The 17,631-nt window shown below is 48.2% G+C and overlaps 1 protein-coding gene across 1 annotated transcript in view; it reads left to right on the top strand.

Annotated features, from left to right (window-relative positions):
• Positions 1-14,121, top strand: part of fbln2 (fibulin 2) — a gene marked incomplete at both ends in the record, with an annotated part of 21,475 nt that extends 7,354 nt beyond the window's left edge. Inside the window, 10 exons of the mRNA XM_084441011.1 lie at positions 3,961-4,247; positions 6,154-6,257; positions 7,837-7,911; positions 8,465-8,608; positions 9,213-9,341; positions 10,606-10,731; positions 11,378-11,494; positions 12,113-12,241; positions 12,681-12,804; positions 13,764-14,121. Coding sequence (XP_084297137.1) covers positions 3,961-4,247; positions 6,154-6,257; positions 7,837-7,911; positions 8,465-8,608; positions 9,213-9,341; positions 10,606-10,731; positions 11,378-11,494; positions 12,113-12,241; positions 12,681-12,804; positions 13,764-14,121 — 1,593 coding nt within the window. The remainder of the gene's footprint in view (positions 1-3,960; positions 4,248-6,153; positions 6,258-7,836; positions 7,912-8,464; positions 8,609-9,212; positions 9,342-10,605; positions 10,732-11,377; positions 11,495-12,112; positions 12,242-12,680; positions 12,805-13,763) is intronic.
• Between the last annotated feature and the right edge of the window lie 3,510 nt (positions 14,122-17,631).

The following is a 17,631-nucleotide window of genomic DNA, read 5'->3' as shown; positions in this document are numbered from 1 at the left end:
GAGCGCTCTGCTGCGCTGCTCTCCCTGGCGGCTCACTTCAGCCTCCTGCAGCAGGGAGCCAGCAGGCCGGATGCATCTGGAGAACGCATCAGCTTCCCTCTTATTGAAACAAGCCAGGCTGGGCTGCATTTGCCTGGACTGGACTGGACTGGACTGGACTGGACTGGACTGGACTGGACTGGACTAGACTAGACTAGACTAGACTAGACTAGACTAGACTGGACTGGGCTGGGCTGGGCTGGGCTGGGCTGGGCTGGGCTGGGCTGGGCTGGACTAGACTAGACTAGACTAGACTAGACTAGACTAGACTAGACTGGGCTGAGCTGAGCTGGACTGGGCTGGACTAGACTGGGCTGAGCTGGGCTGGGCTGGGTTGGGGGGTCTGGGCTGGGGGGTCTGGGCTTGGCAGTGCTAGGCTAGGCTAGGCTAGGCTTAATAGAGCTTGGGTGAGCTGACTGACCCAATGAACCCTGTCTGTATGCTGTCTGGCTGAAATAAAGCTCTACTAGGTTTCCTCTAATTGGTGAAAACAGAGACATTCCCCTTGGGCCCATAATAGTGGTGTTACTGAAGACGGATCATAGTTGAAACTCTGAATATAGTTTCAATGGATCTTTGAAAACTGATCTGGTGAGGCTGTTAGGAAGGTGGAGGGGCAGGAGAAAGTGATGGTAAGAGGTGTGCTGTTCGTGTCCCATTTGCAAAAGGGTTTTCAGATCCTAGTTATAAGTCTGGCCTGATGGGCTTATTGACCAGTGCCCTGACAGCTCTCCTCCTCGAGGGGTTCGATGACTAAAGAATGTATGAGTGGAAAACAGACTGTTCCTCTGTCATTCCTCTTTTTGTCAGGAATATTGATCCCTTAAAGAGGGAGGGCATTGATCGGCTCATGCAGAATGCAGTGACTCATTAGGGGTGTGGCCCGGGGAGCTGAGGGTGAGATCAGGATCCGTGGATACAACGCCTGGGGGGTGGATGGCATGGCAACGGGACAGCAGACCGCTGGGAGAGGATACCGTCTTTTTTTCTTCCCTAGAGGCAAGTCGGTGTTCAGAGGAATTTTGGAGATTTTTATGGTAACTCTCTCTCTCTCTCTCTCTCTCTCTCTCTCTCTCTCTCTCTGTCCGTCTGTCCAATAGGAAACGGGGTCTGTATGCAGCGGTGCGCGGTGGTGGCAGGCCACGCCCTTTGCTCCTGTTTCCCAGGATTCTCCCTGAAGGCAGATGGACACACGTGTGAAGGTGAGGAACTCTTCGGTCTGTCGTTGTTCCCGGGGTGACAGGGCTGTCTGTAATCGGTCTCCATAAAACACTTGTGTATCCATCAAGCTGTTACAGTTGGGTTCATGAAAGCTAACAAAAAAATCTTCACCCCCCAACACACACACACATAATTCGACTTCCCAAATAACAGCAAAACAAACCTTCAGTTTCGCCAGGGTTGGGGACATTTCTTTAATTGGATGCAGTCACTCATGAACAAGGAACATACAGTATTGCGACACTTAACCGTGCCGTGCCACACCACGCGTCGCCCAAGTGGGCTCCGATTTCCCAGCATGTGCAGCCAGCCTATTGCCTGGAACACAACTGAACTGTAGCCAATTACCCCATAGCGGCCCTACATGTAGCTGCAATAACAAACACTAGCCTTACCTCTGAGGGCCGGGCTCCCTCGCAGTCTCCAGTTACATCCTCTCTTCTGATCCCAGATCTAGCTGAACTCTCCACACCGATGTAATTGCTACCATGCCAAGAGATGTGCTTGCCAGGGAGGCCGGTAACACAGTACAGTTGGTACAGTAGTACTGTAGCTTGTAAACTGGTCTTGGAATGGTGAGAGCGAGTATTGGCAGTGACGCTCCCTCTTTGCGACCATGTAGTTTAGTGCAGGAAGTTTAATTCAACAAGCGCATACACCTGTTCAACAATGCCATTTTGTGGCCGTTTCGTGCCTCATGCCTACACGCGACGGACTGGTCGTGTTTTTTGACAGTCATCATAATGAACTCATGTGCATCCAGAGTCAAGTAGACAACTATGGAATTCCCTGCAACCACTTGTGCGCCAATGATGTATTGAATGAAATGCCAAAATCCACAGTACAGTATATGGTCGGAAAAAAATATTTCTGTAATGAGTCACAGTACAGTAGGCCTATGCCTGCACTGCTGATGGGAGATGAGTTATCCTGGGGAGCATCAGCGTGATAAAGGCTCTATTATAGTGCACTGTTATTATCCGCTGAGTTAGCATTTCCCCTCCTCTCAGTTCATTCACCTGATTGGACGAGGGCGCGTTAGCTCTTGTAAAGTGTAGCCATATGTTAAACGCGTGGGTGGCAGTGTTTGATTCAGTCTGGACTTAAACAAAGGCAACAGCCAGAGACGGGTTTAACTCCAACAAAATGGAGGGGACAGCGAAACCCGACCATACCGTAAGACATCAGGTTAAAGCAACCCAACTATTCATGTTAGGCTGTGCATGTGTACTGTATAAACCACATTCTGTTAGTTCTGCAGAGGCATGCTCCTGAATGCCTGCATGAAAAAACAAAACATTGAAACATCCATCGATGTGCCCTTGAGCAAGGCATTTAACCCCAATTGCTCCTGTAAAATCGCTCTGGATTAGGGCATCTGCTAAATGAAGAGAATGTAAGTATGGATTTAAGAGACGAATGATGTGTTCCTCCATGTGTGCTGTGTCCCTACCTGTGTCTGTCCTTACTGTACCTCTCCCCATGGTCACCAACAACCATTAGATGTGAATGAGTGCAGGACTGGCACACACAGCTGCTCCCGTGGAGATGTTTGTGTGAACAAGGAAGGATCATTCCAGTGTGTCGCCCTGAGTGAGAGGTGTGAAGATGGGTTTATACACACAGACAGAGAGTGTGTGGGTAAGATGGTCGCACAGCACCATGGCATTACGCTGAGCTGTGGGCGGGTATTATGTGGTTTGCCAGGCCTCTCTCTCTTTCACACACACACACACACACACACACACACACACACACACACACACACACACACACACACACACACACACACAAAGATACATGCCCACACATACTGTGTGCACACATAGAGAGAGAGCACACACACACACACACAAGCACACACACACACACACACACACACACACACACACACACACACACACATACAAAACACACACATACAAAACACTGAGGAAATTCAAAGTCAAGTGTCATGCTGGTTTTCTTCTCTCATGTATGTGGTTGCCATCTTTCCAGATGACTAGACTCACACAGGGGAAGAAACAGGCTATTGTGAGTTGGACATGGATTTGTTTTGCATAATCAGAGCGTGGCGGAAAGATCAGGCACAGATGTCACACGTTAATTAATGGAAGGCGCCTTGGATGGGTCCCTTTACAAAATAGCACACACCGTGTGACTTGTTATTATCCCTTCGCGGTTGCCTTGTTACCCTAATCTAGGTTATTATTTTTTCTGAAGACAAAACATTTCTTTCAAAATTCACAAAAATTTGTGAATTAGGATTCACTCCAGCCAACCGCATCTTCATGAATATGATTTGTGTCGCATTGCTTTCAAATCAAATCAAATCAAACTTTATTTGTATAGCGCACTAGTGCTTTTACAAGACAGAGGTGTCATGAAACATAGGCTGGCAAACCACTAGTGTGTCCCTTCTGTTATAGTCCTGACTGAGACCATGGAAATAACACTCACAGTCCGTAATCCTCGCTGCTTGCTCCTGAGTCACGCCAGAGCGCCTCTGCCTAACCACCTGCCTGCAACACAGATAAACAAGCCAGCAAGCCAGGGCTGACATCATCCATTCTTGGCTTAACCTCCACTTGTATGTCCAGTGACACAGCGCCTAGAGAATGTTCTCTGTCGGCGCATTATGTTTAAAAAGGACAGTTTCCTGCTTACCTTTGTTCCCTGTGCTCCATTGCGCTGCCTCAGGGACATCTGTCTGGTCTGCACACGCCCCCGCCCCTCCCCTTCCTCTCACAAGCGTCCACACTTCCCCTGTCCTCGTTTGCCCAAATTGTGTTTGCAATTTATAAAGTGGGAGTCTCCATTTCCTCCCTGTGTCGGAGCGCTGTGCTCCCAGCGACGACGTCATCTGGGCGTGAGGCAATTCCTCGTCTTTTCCACTCGCTGGAAATAACTCAGGTCCCCGGAGCCGTGCGTCCGAACCAGACCGGTCCTCGCAGCGTGGTGACGCTGAACACGTCCCCGGCGTGTCCGTTAGGGGCCGAGCGAGCCACCGCCCTAAGCATGCTAGCTTAATGTTATCTGTTGGCAGAGACGCACTGGCCACAATGAAGAGAGCAGATGTCTACTTGTTCGGGGAACAAACAGTAGGCTACAGTTTGTGTAGGCAGTCCAAAAAAAGCATGATAAAAAAATCTATTTATGGTGGCTTCCTTTATGTCAGGGATGGTTTAACTATTGGCTAGTTATTCAGTGGTACCTCAAACTCAGTATGTGCCATTTGAATGGTGCTGATTGTGGTGCCTTTGAACCAGGGAGAATAGTCCTACTGCACCTTCAAAAAAAAAAAAGTATTCAAGTATTTTCCTTGCATGTCTGCTCCCACTGGGAAGATGTTACAGTGCACACAGTCCCGTTGGATTCCCTTTAAAGAAGGACAGGAGAGAAACCGAGGAGAGGGGCCTATAGGGCCTATAGGCATTGTGTAGAACAAGCCAGAATAGTTTGATATCTCCTTTTGTTTTTCACAACACGCCTCACGTGTGTTGAGGGCCTTGTCATGGGGTTCCCCGTGGAATGCAACGTATTTAAGGGTGATCTTCAAATCTGTAGGCCTGCTACATGTGCGCGCACGCACGCACAAACACACACATACACACATTCACACACATGCGCACACACATTCACACACACACACACACACACACACACACACACACACACACACACACACACACACTGTAGACACACACACACACTCACACACACACACATGCATGCATAAACCCCCTTACATACACACACACACTCACGCAAGCATGCACACACGCATGCACACACACTCACTCACACACACACACACACACACACACACACACACCTACACACACACACACACACACACGGGCACACAAACAGACACACTGGCACAGTCAAATATCCTCAGCATTTCCAAGGCAAACCAACAGGACCTGCCCTGTGATGAAGAGGATGATGACAAAATCAGGGAAGATGCAGCATGAAAACAATGATGTACGACTGGGCTGAGATTCACCACCTCTGCAGGAGCCGACTAATGTTATGAATCAGCCACGCTGCTTACAATGCTGTTGTTGTGCTGGTTGACTGATAAGGATTTTCACATTTTTTAACAGCACATTCTTTAAACAAACAGACAAGGACAAGGCAAACATATCCACCTAGCCAGAGATTATTTCCTTTGGCACGGACCTGCCATTTTGAATTCTGTTCATGACTCACAAAGTTGTTATTGTCCTGAGCTGAAATAATGTTTCAACCCTAAAACACTTTCCATGTATTTGTCTGAATTATTTGTCTCAACCTTGTCCAGGGTTATTGCACCAAATAAATCTTTGGTCATAACAAGTATCTTTGCTTGGGAATGTTTGACAACACAAAGTAAACTGGCCTTCGATTTTCAACCAGTAAAACCCAAACACAGCACCTCCCAGATAGGCCGACATCGCCGGAGTTAAGAATGACTTCCTTGTTAGGTTCATGGGCTGCTTATTTGCTTCTGCCCATCTGCTGCTGACATGGTGTGTTTCATCATAGTGACAGGGAGGAGCGGGAGTTTTCCAAATGGGCCTTATGTGCATGGCCTGTCCATCACCTAACCCTGGTTCACCCTAGCTTCTACTCTTCCTCATCATGCTCTCTCTCTCTCTCTGTCCATCACCTGACCCTGGGGGTCAACCTAGCTCATCATTCTCTTTCCCTCCCTCTCTCTCTCTTCCTCTCTTTCCCTCTCTCTCTCTCTCTCTCTCTCTCTCTGTCCATCACTTAACCCTGGGGGTCACTCTAGTTCCACCTTCCTCATCATTCTCTCTTTCCCAATCGATCCCCCCCCACACACACACAGTCACACTCTTCTCGTCCTCTTGCAGATGTGAACGAGTGTGTGACCGACACCCACAGCTGCCAGCCCAGTGAGCGCTGCGTGAACACACTGGGCTCTTTCGTGTGCGAGAGGCACATCACCTGTCCTGCAGGCCACCAGCTGAGGAACGGCTTGTGCGAGGGTGAGTTCGCCCACCGGTGACATCATCACTTTAAAATGAATGACCGTTACTTTAAATGACAGGCCTGATTTAATTGTTGATGCTGTTTCCCTTTACGATATGTTGATGGCCATCTGTGATAATGATCACATGACACCATCACGGTTTCCCTGTCCAAGCCCTCGAGGCTTCCATGATCACATCTCAGAGTACTGTATGTGATGTTCAATAGCCTATTTCCTAGCAATTCACTTACATCTGCTAAAGCCAACCAAAACAACCCACTGTCTAACTCTCCTGCTACAGAATGCAGCATAATGGACTCTGAAGAAAAGCTGTCTGGCCCAAGGCAAAATACAGTACCTCACCGCCAAACGTCACTCCCGAACCTAAACTCCTTGTCCTTAAATAGCACTGCTACAGTGACAAGGAGCCTAGAACGTATTGCTACGTGCCAGAAAGGTGAACATCAATGTATCATCAATGTATCATCAATAACCAAACATTGACAAGCAATGAGAGGGCACTCATTGGCACAGCGAGAGAGAGAGAGAGAGAGAGAGAGAGAGAATATCCTGTGAGAATGCTTTGAATTATTCTTCAGCTGATACTGTAGGAGAAACGACATACAGCCTCATTATTCCAGAGAGAGAGCTGTGGTCCTATATGGGAAAGCTTGGCTGCTTCTCAGGGTGTCTGTATGTCTCTCTCTCTCTCTCTCTCTCTCTCTCTCACTCGCTTGCTGACTGTGGTCTCTCCTGTGATATTGGTACACCAGCAGTGGGCCAGGTAAACAGGGGAGCAAGGTATTCACCCTGAGATGTCAGGTCCCGCAGGCTTAAAATACACAGCTCTATGGCTCGTGTGAGCACCTGGCACTGGGGAAGACTAATCAATGGAGCTGGATAATGAAGGTAATATTTAGCAGACTGGCTGGAGGGGGGGGACTAATTATCTATATGAAAGCAAGCAGAAATCATCCCGCTGTGTTGCTGGGATTCTGCTCCACCTCTGATGACTGGGTGAGAAAAAGCCAAATTAAGACTTTAGAAAATGTTCCCAGGAACAAGTCCCAATGGGGGTAATAAAACACACACTCTAGCTTATGGACTGCTCCGTTACCAAGAACACACTTCATGTTCAGATTCCGTCGCTTGCTCAAGAACTCAATATGACTCATTGGAGAAACTTGTTAATTACTGAAGTTAGAAAAAGGTTTTTGTTTTTTTACTAAACATACAAAGTAAGAAGTTTCTGAAGAATGGCATATTGACGGAATTGGTTGGATGCAGAGGCCAACTGATGCAGAGGCCTATCCTGTCCTTGATCCACAGTGCCACCTACTGTCCTCAGTACTTAACTGCAACTTGAAAGGCATTCACGAGGGCCTATCGCCATCACTTACAATATCTGTCGTCTGCTGCGGATGAGCTCGCTGTCTTTGACGAGGCCACATGTTAGGTATGAAGGTACTTTAGTTGACTGCACTCTGCAGCTCAGCACTGTGTGGAGAATGATACATCTCGTACTCTTACAGATATCGATGAGTGTACGGTTGGCACCCATAACTGTGGCGTTGGCTTTCAATGTGCGAACACAGAGGGCTCGTTCCTCTGCAACCCCAAGCAGAAGTGTCTCACTGGCTTCACACAGGACTCCCACGGCAACTGCATCGGTAAGAGCCAGCCAGTACCCCCCCCCCCCCCCCCCCCCCCACCCACCCCCACACACACACACACACACACACACACACACACACACACACACACACACACACATACACACACACACACACACACACACACACTTTATGTCTCAGTCATCTGGTTCACACGCAAAGGTAACTTCCTCTAAGAATGAAATACCATGCATGCAAAGATAATGGCCTGTACTAGACGGCCTAATCTCTGTTTTGCAGAAACTGCTCCTGGGACTGGAACCACTGCATGTTATTACAGCGCAACAAACAGTACATATTTGATGACTTAATTGTACTCCAAGGAATGAAAGGAAAATTAGACATACTGTAATCGCTGGTGGCCTGGCATGGAGGCTTACCCCCCGCCCCCCCCCCCCCCACCCCAGTGACCCCACCCCCCTCACAGCTGTTTTCTCTCATGCTGAAGTCCCTCTCTTTCTCTCTATCGCCCCCTCGCCCCATCTCTCTCTCTCTCTCTCTCTCTCTCTCTCTCTCTCTCTCTGTCTCTTTCTCCCTCTCTCCCATGCAGATGTGAATGAGTGCAGGAGTCTGAGTGAGCCCTGCAGCTCTGGTTTCAACTGCATCAACACAGTGGGATCCTACACCTGCCAGAGGAAGGTGGTCAGGTGCAGCCAGGGCTACCACACCAGCCCTGATGGGACCAAGTGTCTAGGTGAGACTGGGGCACAACCAAACATCCTGGCCAGCTCATTCTCACTCCCTATGGAGATTGCAAGTTTGTGTGCGTGTACATGTGCGGCGTGTGTGTGTGTGTGCGTGCGTGCGTGTGCGTGCGTGTGGACTTGGGAGAGAGAGAGATAAAGAAAGAAAGAGCGAGAGAGAGGAAGAAAGAAAGAGAGAGAGAAGGAGAGGGAGACCGGAAGAAGGAGTAAAGAGAGAGAGGGACAGCGCAGGTGGAGGAAAGGCAGAGACAGTCACTAGCCATGTTTCCATCCACTTGTCAATCGAATTGTGTGAGGATCGCAAAAAATATGAATGCGAATAAAGCCGGTGAACGTGCGTTTCCATCTAGGGCTTTAAATCGGATAAAGCATTTATCACAAAAGACTTTTATCGAACAAGAGAAAATCCGATGAGATCGACAGTACAAACCTTTTGTCGATTTTCATGATTTTTAATCGAATTTTACTGTTTCCATAAGGCATTTTTAATTCGATATAACTTAATTAGCATAAAACGTGTGGATGGAAACATGGCTACTGTCAGTGTGATAGTGAGCCCGTCCTGAAAGATCCTCATCTTTCCCGCCTGTCTAGATGTGGACGAGTGCCAGACGGGTATCCACCGCTGCGGCGAGGGCCAGATCTGTCACAACCTACCCGGCAGCTACCGCTGTGACTGTCAGACGGGCTACCAGTATGATGCCATCCGCCAGGTGTGCACAGGTATGTTCATGCTCCAGGCTATGAGACTAAGTCTAACTCACCACACCAAGGATGTCACGAGCTAGCAGCAGGCGGACCGTTAGTGACAACACACAAACCGCTGCACAACAAGAATGCTCAGCATGGTCTGAGAATCGATGGCTCTGTGCAAAGTAGCTTGCACTCTGGCGAGGTGCCAACCTGGGTGGTCACTTGTGCTAAGAAACAAAACAAAACACCTTTGTTTTCGGTACCGATCAGGAAGTGAATTTCGCCTACATTCACTTCACTGACGTTCCAGAAAACACTTATATAAAATGTTTAAACCTGGAACCAAGCTGGATGTGTGTGAAATCTGCTGAATGTGTTTGTCGAGTGTACGCTTCTGAAGATACTGCAGTCAAAAAACTTTTCCAACATGTTTGCGAGGAGAGAGGTAGTCGTTGCTACCCTCTGGTGGTCAGCCAGATGTATTAATTACTTCTATGCACATGAACGAGAAAAATTATTTATGGATCCGCTCGGTAATTCAGATCCGCTCCAAAATCTAATCAGGTCCAGGGTACGTTGGACTGAATATAATGTACCAAGTATTAACATCATAGAGTTAAAACCCTATTTGTGTGCCTCGAAGCGGCACAAGTACGTAACTAAGGAGACCTAAGTAAGGCGACCTCTTTGCTACTGTATCTCTTTGCGTATATCTCTGTCTCTTCATCACTCCTCTCTTCCAATCTCCATCCCTCGCTCCCTCCCTCCCTCCCCATACTTTCTCTGTCTGTTTCTCCATGTTAGTGAGTGGTAATGAAGCTCTCCCATGTCCCTGCGGTGCTTCATCTTCTTAAGGGAAATGATCATCTGACTGTGTCTGACATGCTGAGCTTAGCTAGGCCGGATGCAGTCCACTGGGCTCGCGATCCTGCGCTGCTCCTAACGTATTCCTAATGTTCCTCTGCTGCTCCTAGCGTGTTCCTAATGTTCCTCTGCTGCTCCTAACGTGTTCCATTCCTCTGCTGCTCCTAAAGTGTTCCTAATGTTCCTCTGCTGCTCCTAACGTGTTCCTAATGTTCCTCTGCTGCTCCTAACGTGTTCCATTCCTCTGCGGCTCCTAACGTGTTCCTAATGTTCCTCTGCTGCTTCTAACGTGTTCCATTCCTCCGCTGTTCCTAACGTGTGTTTGTAATGTTCCTCTGCTGCGCCTAGTGTCTTCCGTTCCTCTGCTGCTCCCAACATGTTCCTAATGTTCCTCCGCTGCTCCTAACGGGTTCCGCTCCTCCGCCGACAGACGTGAACGAGTGTTGGCGTTACCCGGGACGCCTGTGCGCCCAAACCTGCGAGAACACCCCCGGCTCCTACAAGTGCTCCTGCACGGCTGGCTTCTCGCTGGCATTCGATGGAAAAAACTGCGAAGGTACCCCCCCCTGCCCCATCCCACCCCCACAGAGTGATAACACTCTCAGCTCACTGCACACCATCTTGTCACAAAAACAACAACATTTGTTGTGGTTCTATTGAAGAGCCGTGAAGAAAATGAAAGGCTTCCGCGGCTTAAGAGATGAGCGCTGATAGCAAACTTTTTAGAAGGCTTTCAAAATAGCTGCGTTCCCCAAGGACTGTTTTCCATGGGACTTTAATTTGCTCTCAGTCATCCGGCGGCAGGGAACATCTGGCGCATACTTAACGGGACCCTGTGTTCAGGTGCAGTCTATCATCAGTGTATTGAGAAAGAGGTCATGCGCCAGAGAACAAAGCTGGCCAACGGCATGACTCACAGTATTCAGGGCTTGTCAACTGCGTTATTTAAGGAAATTAATCAAGCCCGTGTAGCATCCCCACTCCTCACACAGAGGCAAAGCTACCTGTTAAAAAGAGTTTATTCCAAGGACTTCTAGGAACATGTTCCCTCCTGCCTCAGTGACACAAGCCTGAGAGCAGGCCTCATTGTTCAGTAAGAACAGTGATGTCACACGCAGAAGGTGCACATTAAGAGGGCCCTAGTCAACGGGAAGTTTGCTGACTCTCATCCTCTTGTGTGTTGGTGTGTCCGTCCCGCCCAGACCTGAACGAGTGTGACAACAACCCCTGCGGTCAAGAATGTGCCAACATCTACGGGTCTTACCAGTGCTACTGTCGCCAAGGCTACTATCTGAAAGAAGATGGCCACTCCTGTGAAGGTGAGACAGAACAGTTCATTGGCCAGAATACAACAGGGGATGTACTGGATACAATGTTTGGTAGTGAGATAATAGATATAGATAGATATGAGCTGTAATAATCAAGCATACATATGTGCAGTATATTCAGAAGTGCATCGTGGCTGCTTCACTGTTTGTTGTATTGTGACCCAAGTATTTGTGACTCATGCTTTGTTCATACTGTCAGTTTAAATGGATTTCGTATCCACGGATCCAAGCAATGATACTGTATGATGTGCCAGATACCAGTTCGATGCAATCATTACTCTTGTCATAAGGGATTTTACTGTATGCTGTCCTTGGTGACAGGGTGTAAAGGTAGCTTCGGACACTAATTGCGTGAACAGTTACCCACATACATAGAGAGGGGAGGGAGAGAGGGAGAGTGAGAGAGGGAAAGGAAGAGAGAGAGAAGCCATTAAAAAACTTTTCTAGGAGTGATCAAAAGGGATGTCACATTTCATAGTTTGTTGTGCCCGTGGCCTTTCATGGTAGAGGTTCTGTGTTCAGTGTGACAGATGAAATACCACATGTCTGTCTGTCTGTCTGTCTGTCTGTCTGTCTGTCTGTCTGTCTGTCTGTCTGTGTGTCTGGCAGATATCGACGAGTGCTCCCAGAGCATTGGAAACCTCTGTGCTTTCCAGTGTGTCAACGTGGCTGGCAGCTACCAGTGTGCCTGTCCTCCTCACGGGTACACCATGTCTGCCAACGGACGCACCTGTCGAGGTGGGTGCCAACACACTTACACACACTCACTTAACATGTGTGGACTCAGTACTTAGTATGAATAACTGCCAAATTTCAATAGAGAATACGGCTTTGGAATATGATTCCTCTAGTCTAGAAAATTTAGTCTAGAGATTTACAAGGTGTTGGTTGGTTGTTGGTTGTTGGTTTTGATACAGTACAGTATGTGAAGCAGAATAGTGAACTTGTCTTCTCTCTGTAATAGATAACTTATTAATTCTTGCTGCACCTGTAAGGTGAGATGCATAGTTATTTGAGGCCTGTTGACTCCTGGTAGTGAATTAGTGGTGATTAGTTATTAGATATTCCTACCACAGTTTAGATGCTGCTCATCATTATAATTGTCTCTCCTGCTCTCAGTGGTATGAAGCTGGTTTGATACAAGACAGTATTAACATGACTCTGTCCTCTGTTGCAGATATCGATGAATGCACAAGTGGAAGCCACAACTGCTCGTATGGTCAAAGCTGCCACAACATTCAAGGTAGCTTCCGCTGCCTCTCATTCGACTGTCCTCAGAACTACAAGAAGGTTTCGGACACGTAAGCAATGCCTCGCGGCTTTATGAACAACACTATCCCATGTTCCCTCTCTGTGTTCAGGCAACCTTTTAGTTTCTGTCCTTGCAGTGGTTTTGTTTCTCCCTCCGTGATCTGGTTTGTGCAGTGATGGGTGTAGAGGGAAAGCCTGATCAAAGCTCTGGGGATTGGGAAAGGGGCGCCAGCTCCGTGCCCTCAATTTTGGGAAATGTGATCCATGGTGGAGCAGAGAGCAGAAACACTCCACTCCTTGAAAGTGTATCACCCCAGTTAACACTGGCCTCTCCGCAGACGTAGACGTGTAATAGGAAATACTATACCTCAGAAACCTTGAGGCTGCAGGAGCGTGCCCCGAGCGGTCTTGTTAACAATGGGAATCTATGGCGAGATATTGAGATTGGCCCGTGACGGAGCATGACTCCCATTGAGCAGTGAGATGAAGCCAGATCGGTTTGATCGGGGTCAGTGGCTCTCAGGGCCAGGTCTGTGTGATTGTGGTGTCCCTCCTCTTCGCTCCGGTGGGCAGAGACAGGCAGCTCGCACTGCTACCCCCACCCCCCCACCCCCCCAACCCCCAGCCCCCCCAGAGACAGAATATCAATAGCCTCACCTCAGCCTAACATCAGAGGGTGGACCCGGAGTGAATTCCATCATCCTTTTCCAAATGTGGCGGCTTGGCACAAATTGCGAACAGAGATCGAATGTTTTGTGTGCGGCCTGGCGTAATGCCCGCAGATTCGTGCGGCTGGACTCGGGGGTTCACCCGAGAGGCGCAGGTTTTTTGTGTGTTTTTGATCAGTGTCGCTTTGAGCCTCGAGCCGCTTTGCTGGTTGCAGGTTGCGTGTTTGCCGGTATGTGAAGGATATTGTGAAGGCTGTTTGGGTCCAGTTATTCCCCCTGGCTCGTCTAACCAAGTGGTCTAACTGTTGCCGGCGTGCTGTGGCTGCGTGTGTTCCCGCCAGGCGCTGCGAGCGGACCAGCTGTCCCGCCTCCCTGGACTGCCAGAGCTCTCCCCTGAGGATCACCTACTACCAGCTCAGCTTCCAGACCAACATCGTCATCCCTGCCCAGATCTTCCGCGTCGCCCCCTCCCCCGCCTACTCCGGGGACCACATCGTCATAACCATCACGCAGGGCAACGAGGAGGGCTACTTCAGCACACGGAAGCTGAACAGCTTCACGGGCGCCGTCTACCTGCAGAGGCAGGTGCGCGAGCCCAAGGACTTCCTCATCGACGTGGAGATGAGGCTGCTGCGACAGGGTACCTTCACCTCCTTCCTGGCCAGGATCTACGTCTTCATCACGGCCAACGCGCTCTAGACCGTCGCGAGGGAGAGACAGAGGGATGGGGGGTGGGGTCGGGGAGGGAGAGAGAGAGAGATGGGGAGGGGAGCGAGAGAGAGAGAGGGACGGAGTGGATGAGAGAGAGTGAGAGGGCCGGAGTGGCGAGAGAGAGAGAGGGACATGGGGAGGGGATAGAGAGAGGGATGGGGGTGGAGAAGACTGAGAGAGAGAGGGATGGGGATGGGAGATAGAGAGAGAGAGAGGGATGGGGGGTGGGGGGGGGAGAGAGAGAGAGAGGGATGGGGGGTGGGGGATAGAGAGAGAGAGAGCGGGACAGAGTGGCGAGAGAGAGAGAGAGAGAGAGAGAGAGAGGGACATTGGGAGGGGGAGAGAGAGAGAGAGAGAGAGAGAGAGAGAGAGAGAGGGATGGGGGTGGGGAAGAGAGAGTGAGAGGACGGGACGGAGTGGCGAGAGAGAGAGGAAGACATGGGGAGAGAGAGAGGGGGGGTGGGGGAGAGGGAGAGGGACTAGGGGTGAGGGAGAGAGAGAGAGAGAGAGAGAGAGAGAGAGAGAGAGGGACGGAGTGGGGAGAGAGAGTTGTTCATATGGTGCTAAACTCAGTGTATTTACTAGTTATGCTGCAGTCATTGCTACTTAAACCTTCCTCAGTTTATGCCTTCAAAATTCATATCCATCTATTTTGATTGCAGTGTGTAGCCAAAGACCGTAATGTTACTTTCCCCCCCTATGTAGTCAAGCTACTGGTGTGTCGTTGGCAGACTGTATAGCAGTGTTATTCAGGATGTTTGTGTTTGTCTGCTTGACGATGAGATCTGCGATCTATGGCCTTTTACTGTGTCTCCAGCAAAGCTGAGCTCTCCCCCGTATAATCTGGTGAGACGTTTCACAGGTCACTGCTCAAGTCTGGCTTGGTGCTCTGATGTACTTAAGCCTCCTGCTCTTTGACCTTTCGATTCCATTGTAAATTTGCATGAGCTCTCTGAATTATTCATGGTGGACCGCACAGAAGATTAAATAAACCCTAGCAGCACTAGAAGTCAAGTATGGCCACTTCCACAGTTCCACAATAGACACCACCTGACCTGTCATACTGTATTTTGTATTCTAATTTTGCTAATATCCTCACACATTTCTACAACATAATGGATGTATATTATTGTTAAAAGGCTTATTGGCTCAAACGTGTAGAAATCAGTGCAAACTATACCAGAAAATATTCAACTCTCACACGACCCTTGTGAGATAAATTCCAGCACTGAGAACATGCTCTGTTTTGTTTGTATCTTTTAAAATGTTTTTATTTTCTTGTTACTGGATATATTGTGTTACTGTGTAATTATCTCAGGGCAAAAACATCCAACATTTTCACACTCATCACAATCAACATATTCCCAGTATACAGTGTCTCATTCTACTTACGACACATTATCCACTTTGTCATATTTCACACAAATCTGGAATAGCAATACATACCATTTGTATCACCCGTTTCATTTCAATTGCATTTACTATGTGATTCAATTCATATTGTTCTTGTTCCGTGTCTATGAATTACTCGAAATGCAATGACCAAGATATTATCAATAAAAACAGAATTGATTTCCACAGAGCATTGTTTTCATTTGCACATTTGCACATCCTAAACCACCTGCTACGTTCGCATGCATCTTACAGTACACTGTCTCGATTGTATCTCTCTCTGGTCTTGCTTTAGGAACCCGGCTGGTTGTGTATTTGACTAAGCAGCCATGTGGACCAGCATGTAGTCCAGATGCACTGACACAGTCTAGGCTCCGGAGCTCTACCTGGACTGTGGACCAACACCTCCACCTATTGGCAAGGAAGATTTCTTCACAGAAAACGACTGATATTGTCCAATGAATAACTGATGCACTCTGTTCTTTTGTCTTTTGTATGTATGATCGCCATGCAAGCTGTCTGACAAAACTACATTATGTACTGCCAGCTGTTTCATCCCCCCTCTTACATGATGTCCCCAGCTCCTTTCATCACCCCTCTTACTGGCCCTCATATAATTTCCAGAGTGTTACACCCTCCAGAACGGAAAGGGTGGGAATTTTTCTACTCCAACTGTATGAACACATGGGGGACAACCCTGCAGATAACCTTTAGCCAGTAGGGTAGGGTGGATAACTTTCTGATAAGTCACAGTAGCTAAATTAACCTTAACTATTTTGAGAATGTACACACATTTGAACTGTTTTGTTTGATCATTCTCTCAGGTCTTACAATCAGTGAAGACGGTTTAGACATGACAATAGCCATTATGATGGGTGACGAGACATACAGTACACTGGACTACGTAGGCATGCAACTGATGATGATAACTACCAGGAAGAGGGTGCTTTTAATTATAAACACCCTACAAATAGCAATAGCAGATCTTATCTGACGGAAAGTTTACTGAAGTTAAAGTTTAAGAGAATAAGGGAGTATGCCACATTTACATTTCCAATACTCTCTCCATGACATGAAGCTGAGTCTATGAGGCCTCCTCTCCTGTGTGTGTGTGTGTGTGTGTGTGTGTGTGTGTGCGTGCGTGCGTGTGTGTGTGTGTGTGTGTGTATGTGCGCGCACGTGCATGTGTATGCGTGTGTGTGGGCGTGTGTGTATGTAATGTGCCAAGGAGAACCTCTGTCCAGCCATGCCTAGTTCCACAGCAGACAGTAGTGTGGAGGCGTAACCTCTTTCCTCTCTGCTGACAGAACTGAGGCCGAAACACTTCCGGCCATTGAGGTGGCGTCCCACACACACAGAGGAGAGCTACCCGTGACAGATTATCTTCTTTCCCTGAAAGCTTTATCTTCTCCTCTAAATATATGAGTGTGTTCCACAGGTTTAACCCCAACCACAGCCCAACAGTGAGGACCGAAGTAGCACACAGACACTATGACAGAGGAGCTCTCAGGAAGTTATGAAACTGCAGATAATAGGAAGGGGACACTAAAGAGGTTACTTGATTGTCTGCGATGTCAGAGGATGTAGATTTATGGCTGTCTTTTGTGTTGTAGGTCGTGCGTTGCACACTCGAGATCTTCTTTTGTGTTCAGAGACGAAAAGATTGTGATGTTTGAAGGGAGCTGGGTGGATGTGAATCCTCATTAGTTAGTTATCCACTTTATAGTTTTTCAGACATTCAAACTTTTCCATGGTCTGTTATCTGTTCGATTAGGTTAGGCCAGACATCTTATTTCAGCTAAGAGTGATTAAAGTAAGGAAAAGAGATGTACTAACCTAATTAAAGGCCATTTGAAGTTTCAGACTTTGCGCTAGTCCTGTGAGCTGCTTAGCTGCTGTATACCTTGATGCCGAGCATTCTGGCTGGCTTTGATCCTAAGTGGAGATGTGAAGATGAAAGGGAAATCATTACCTGTGGATGGTGAACTGGGTCAAGCCAAAAAGGCTTTCATCATGCAAGTGCTCCTCTTTCGGCCATAGATTGGTCAGGGTGGTTTCACTTCAAATAGCCTCGGGCCGAATGGCAATTGTACAGACTCTTCCACG

The sequence above is a fragment of the Borostomias antarcticus genome (genome assembly GCF_949987555.1).
Source record: "Borostomias antarcticus genome assembly, chromosome: 7".
In the NCBI taxonomy this organism is placed as follows: domain Eukaryota; kingdom Metazoa; phylum Chordata; class Actinopteri; order Stomiiformes; family Stomiidae; genus Borostomias; species Borostomias antarcticus.
Note: the sequence above shows the minus strand (reverse complement) of the source record. Positions and strands in the feature narration are given on the sequence as shown.